Consider the following 5000-nt stretch of genomic DNA (forward strand, 5'->3'; position numbering starts at 1 on the left):
CTCTCTCTCTCTCTCTCTCTCTCTCTCTCTCTCTCTCCTTCCCCATACCTCTCTCTCTCCTCCCCTCTAATCGTGTCACTTTGCGCTGTGTTCTGCCTCCACTACTGTAAACTCTGACTCTGGCTAAAGGCCTCTGGTATTGAATGAGCCCTGGGGTGACTAATGAACTAATGCTACTGTATGGAATGTGCTATCGAAAATCTTTATTGTTGTTATTTTGTTTCTTTGCTTGTTTATCACTTAACTGCTCCGTCCCCTCTAACCCTGATTCCTATTTAATCTGCACGATGCAATTTTGCAGTGTTAATTCAGAGCACACTTAGGACCAAACAAAATTAAGACCAAGACTGTGAGTGTTTAATTTTCACACTCTTAAGTGTTGAATTAGCACTGCAACCTTTAACTGTGTGAGCCCCCTAATCCCTCCTCCCCAACTCCTTCTCCCTCTCCCCACCTCCTTCTCTCCTTCTCTCCTCCTCCCCACCTCCTTCTCTCCTCCTCCCCACCTCCTTCTCTCTTGCTCCCCCTCCCCACATCCTCCTCCCCCTCCCCACCTCACTCTCCTCCCCTCCTCCTTCTCTCCTCCTCCCCACCTCCTTCTCTCCTCCTCCTCACCTCCTTCTCCCCTCCTCTTTCTCCCCTCATCCGTCTATCCTCCTCCCCACCTCCTTCTCTCCTCCTCCTCCTCCCCCCTCCCCACTTCCTTCTCTACCCCTCCTCACTTCCTTCTCTCCCTCTCCCCACCTCTTTCTCACCCCCCCTCCCCACCTCCTCCACACCGCCTTCTCTCCTCCACTACTAACTCTCCGTCTGCTTTTTCTCTTCCAGCTGATTTCCTTTGATGATGAGATGGAAGTGGCTGAGGTTGACCTTTTTTATTTCTTACATTTGTTGTGTTTGCTGTTAGCTTATGTCCAGGGTTGCCAACCGTGCCTCAAAATACGGAATCGTCCCATATTTATAAGAAAATAAGTACGGTGCCGTATTGAGATGAATTGGGACGCAATTTGGTTAAAATGCAGGAAATTGCGTCTAAGAAATACTGCACTGCTACACTGGGCACCCGGGTTCGATTCTGGCCCGGGTCCTTTGCCAACCCTTCCCCTTCTTGCTAGCCCGATTTTTTGAAAAAAGAAATAAAGCATTTTCTGGAGGACCCAAAAGACCCCCACGCGAATGAGGTGTCCCGTATGTTCTCCCCAAGGAGTTGGCAACCCTACCTGTATCCCTGCTGTATTACCCACTCATCCAGCCTCCTTGTCCCCCCACCACCCTCCAAACCCCACCACTTGTAGATCTGATGTTTTTTTTGTTTTGTTTGTTTTGTCTTTTTTTGTTTTGTTGTTATGTTTTTGTTTTTAACCCGTCTTTAAGCCTGTGTGATTTCTTCAGTTCCTATTTAGCTGTTAGCCAAGTCATTGTCATTGTCACCGTTTGGGAGTTGCCTTTAGTGCTCCTGTTGTTTCTTCACCATGCCACCCCCCACCTCCCACCACCACCACCCACAGTGCAATTGCTCAGCAGCCCCCTCCATCGCCTACACCCCCCCACCCCCACCCCACCCATCCCCTGCCGCAGTGTGTTTACGCAGCAGCCACCTCCATTCCTCCTGAATGATTGTGTTTGACCCCCGACACTCCACTCAGCCCCCCGCAACAACACTCACCCTCACCTAGTGACTTAGTCATCCTGCCAGCAGCTGTGTGTGGCACGTGCCTTTGCCTCTGTGTGTGTATGTGTGTGTGTACACACATGTGTGTGAGCACATGTTTTGTGTGCGTGTACGCAGTCTGTGTGTGGCTACAGTAGTGTCTCTGCCCTCACCTGCTTGCTGAACAGTGCTGTGGTGTGCTGTGCTGTGGTGTGCACGTGACCCGAGTTGCCCTCAATGCAGTGCATGAGACATGCCCCCCCACACGTTACTCCATCACTTCTAGACGGGAATCCCAAAAACTACTCTGACATGAAGCACTGCGCTGGCAATGGACCACACACATACGTATGCACATACACATACACATGAACACGCACACGCACACGCACACACTCTCACATACACGCACACGCACGCACACACGCACACGCAAACATTCACACTGGGGGTGTTTCTAATATAATGTTTGGACCTTTTTTTTGGGTGCAAGCAGGTCAAAGTGAACTGCACAGTATTAAGAGAATGTATTTTGGCAATGAGAGTTTGCAGTACAGAAAATCCCTGTGTGAGTGAGTGAGAGAGTGAGTGAGAGACAGAGAATTGATTAATTATTAACGTCTAATACAGTAATATCAATTTCCCAAAGGTCTCCAAAATTGTCCATAATGTCATTTCGCAAACAAAGGTCTTCATGTGTACTGTATGTGTGTGCGTGTGTGCGCGTGTGCGTGTGCGCGTGCGTGTGTGTGTGTGTGTGTGTGTTTTCCTGGTCTTTACCACAGGATGTGTTGTAAACCTGAGGGTGTTTGTGTCAAGAGGTCTGAGAGAGGTCAAGGTGGGTGTTAACACTCATGTAGCAGAGGGTCAGAGTTAAGAAATGGCTAAGAGAGTTAAGCAATGAGCATCATTTTTTCCAGTCCCTGTTTTGATCACTCATCGCCCACATTTGGCATGTATCTACCTTTAACCGCAGTACAACTTTATTTTCATTCCACAGATTATTTTGAGGATTTTTTTTATTGGATTTCATACGAATCAGAAGAAAAAAATCTCTGATTAAAAGCCTGACTGCGAATGAAGTCATCACCATCATTTGTCGGCTTTCCCGTCGTTTTGTTTGAGAAGCAAACATCAAGCATCAGATTCAGGGCCCCTGACAGCTTTGGGCCCAGGTCAAAGTCATCTGATAGGCCCCCCCACCCAATACATTACATGCAATGAGGATCCAATTATGGTGGCCCATCTCCCTGGGCCCGGGATAACTGACCCCTTTGTCTCCCTTTGTCAGCTTCTCTGATCAGACCTCATCACCTCCCAATTTCTGTCCTTATTTTTGGATATGGTCTTATCTGCAGAGCTTTAATACCTACAGTATTTCTGAGTCTGATAGACCTGGGACTGAAATAGTTCACTGTTTGCTTATGAACAGTGCTGAGGGTGAAGAAATGGTCGAAAGTTAAGCAATGAGCATCACTTTTCACTTTCATTCCATATATGGCATGCATCAATCTTCAACTGGAGTGCAACTTTATTTTTATGATTTGCACATTATTAAAAAAAACCCTTTTAACGAAAAGTTGAATCAGGATTCAAACTAATTGGAAGAAATACAGTATTCTCTGAATAAAAGGCTGGCTGAAACTGGAGATAGGGGAGGCAGTCAAATTAAGCCATCCGTATTATTTGTTTGTGTTTCCAGCCCTTTCAAAGGCTTTCATTAAGAGGTAACAAGGCTGGAGAACACATTGCCATAACTTTCTTTTCCAACTTCCAATTAATGTTTTCTAATGATGTTTCAAATGAATGCAAAAACAAAACACCAAAGTCTGAGAGACCCGTAGCTGGAATAATGCCCTGTCTCTGTAGTATGGACAGAGACCATTAGGGCTAGGAAAGCAAAACAAGAGTCTTAGTATAGCGTACATAGAGTTGTGAAATGCTTTGATCTCACCAAGAACATACAGTAGCTATGTGGTTTCATGTAAAAAATGTAAAAACTTAAAAGTTCCAAGCATGGCTAGGTCACATTAGTGCTGATTCTTCTTATGTTCTGAAACAAGTTACCATTGAAACCTAGTGCTGAACTTTTGGGGCTGCTCTTTTTTTACAATGGGTATCCATGGGAATGTGGCCATTCTCTGTATAGACCACTGCTAGCAAAGCCAGGAAAGCATCAGCGTGCTTTTCCTCAGCTGCAGGAAGCAGCTCCCACAGACTCCAGCTGGCTACTGTCCTTCCTTTGGGTGGGAAGGGTGAGAGAGGGGAGGGGGGGTTGCTAGTCCATGGTGGGGAGTGTGGATTGTGTGCTCCAGTTTGTGTGTGGTTTGACGAGGTGTGTGGCCTTCATTTCTGTTGGTGTGTGTGTGTGTGTGTACACCAGCGTGTGTATGAGTATGCGTACAGTACGTGTGTGCGTGTACGAGTGTGTGTGTGTTTCTGTGGGGGCTGCTGTTACGTCAGAGCAGCTTGCTGTCTGGGCAGCCGTGCCGGGCCGCTACAGGCCATGTGGTGCGACCCTATTTGGATGGCAGGTGTGAGTATTTATAGCACCTCATTCCTGCACATCTCCAAGTCAGAAACATGAGCCTGTGTGTGTGTGTGTGCTTGTGTGTGTGTGTGTGTGTACATGCTTTCAGCAAGTGTGTGTTTGCATACGCGTGTGCGTGCATGTGTGGGACTGCGAAGGTTTCATGTGTTCACGTTTGTGAATGTGTGCGGGTGTTTGTGCCTGTTTGTGGGTGTGTGTGTGTACACAAGTACGGTACATGTTTGTATGTGTGAGGGTGTGCATGTGTGGTGAGGGTGTGCATGTCTGTGCTTCTGTGCCTGTGCATGGAAAGCATGTGTGTTTGTGTTTGCCTGCACGTACGCTGCACCTGCGTGCGTGCGTGCGTGCGTGTGCGTGTGCGTGTGCGTGTAGGACTGGGTACCGAAATTCAATTCTTTGATGGAACCGAATTAAAAGCTAAGGTTCTACTTGGAATCGAAACGTGCCTTGTCTGTCGGTTCCACGTTTCGGTTCCTGAAGTCTGACTGTCAGAGCCATCCAATGTGTGTTTAAGCACGCGGCCATTTCAGCCAATCACAAGTGTCACAAACTGACCACGCTCCTCCTCTTCCCGTTTCGCACCTCATTTAAACAATTGATAAGACAGCTGATATTCAACCAGCTTATTGTACTATTGAGAAACAAAAACATGCCATCGAAAGCGTGGCTATATTTCAGGAAAGTAGATCAGGAAGGAGCGCGCTGCAATATCTGCGATAAACTAATAGGCTATCATGCAAGAATGGCAATACATCCAACCTGTTCAAACACCTGTTCTTGCATTCGATTAACTTGCGT

The 5000-nt window shown here is 47.1% G+C and overlaps 1 protein-coding gene across 2 annotated transcripts in view; it reads left to right on the plus strand.

Annotated features, from left to right (window-relative positions):
- The window catches only part of itpr1b (inositol 1,4,5-trisphosphate receptor, type 1b), a 275465-nt gene that overhangs the window by 134845 nt on the left and 135620 nt on the right, over positions 1–5000 (plus strand). The window contains exon 39 of one of the 2 annotated variants that reach the window (XM_063215286.1): positions 829–864. The exons of the other annotated variant lie outside the window; for it this stretch is intronic. Coding sequence (XP_063071356.1) covers positions 829–864 — 36 coding nt within the window. The remainder of the gene's footprint in view (positions 1–828; positions 865–5000) is intronic. 2 annotated transcript variants of the gene reach the window in all.

Source organism: Engraulis encrasicolus, chromosome 14, assembly GCF_034702125.1.
Source record: "Engraulis encrasicolus isolate BLACKSEA-1 chromosome 14, IST_EnEncr_1.0, whole genome shotgun sequence".
NCBI classification, from domain to species: Eukaryota; Metazoa; Chordata; class Actinopteri; order Clupeiformes; family Engraulidae; genus Engraulis; species Engraulis encrasicolus.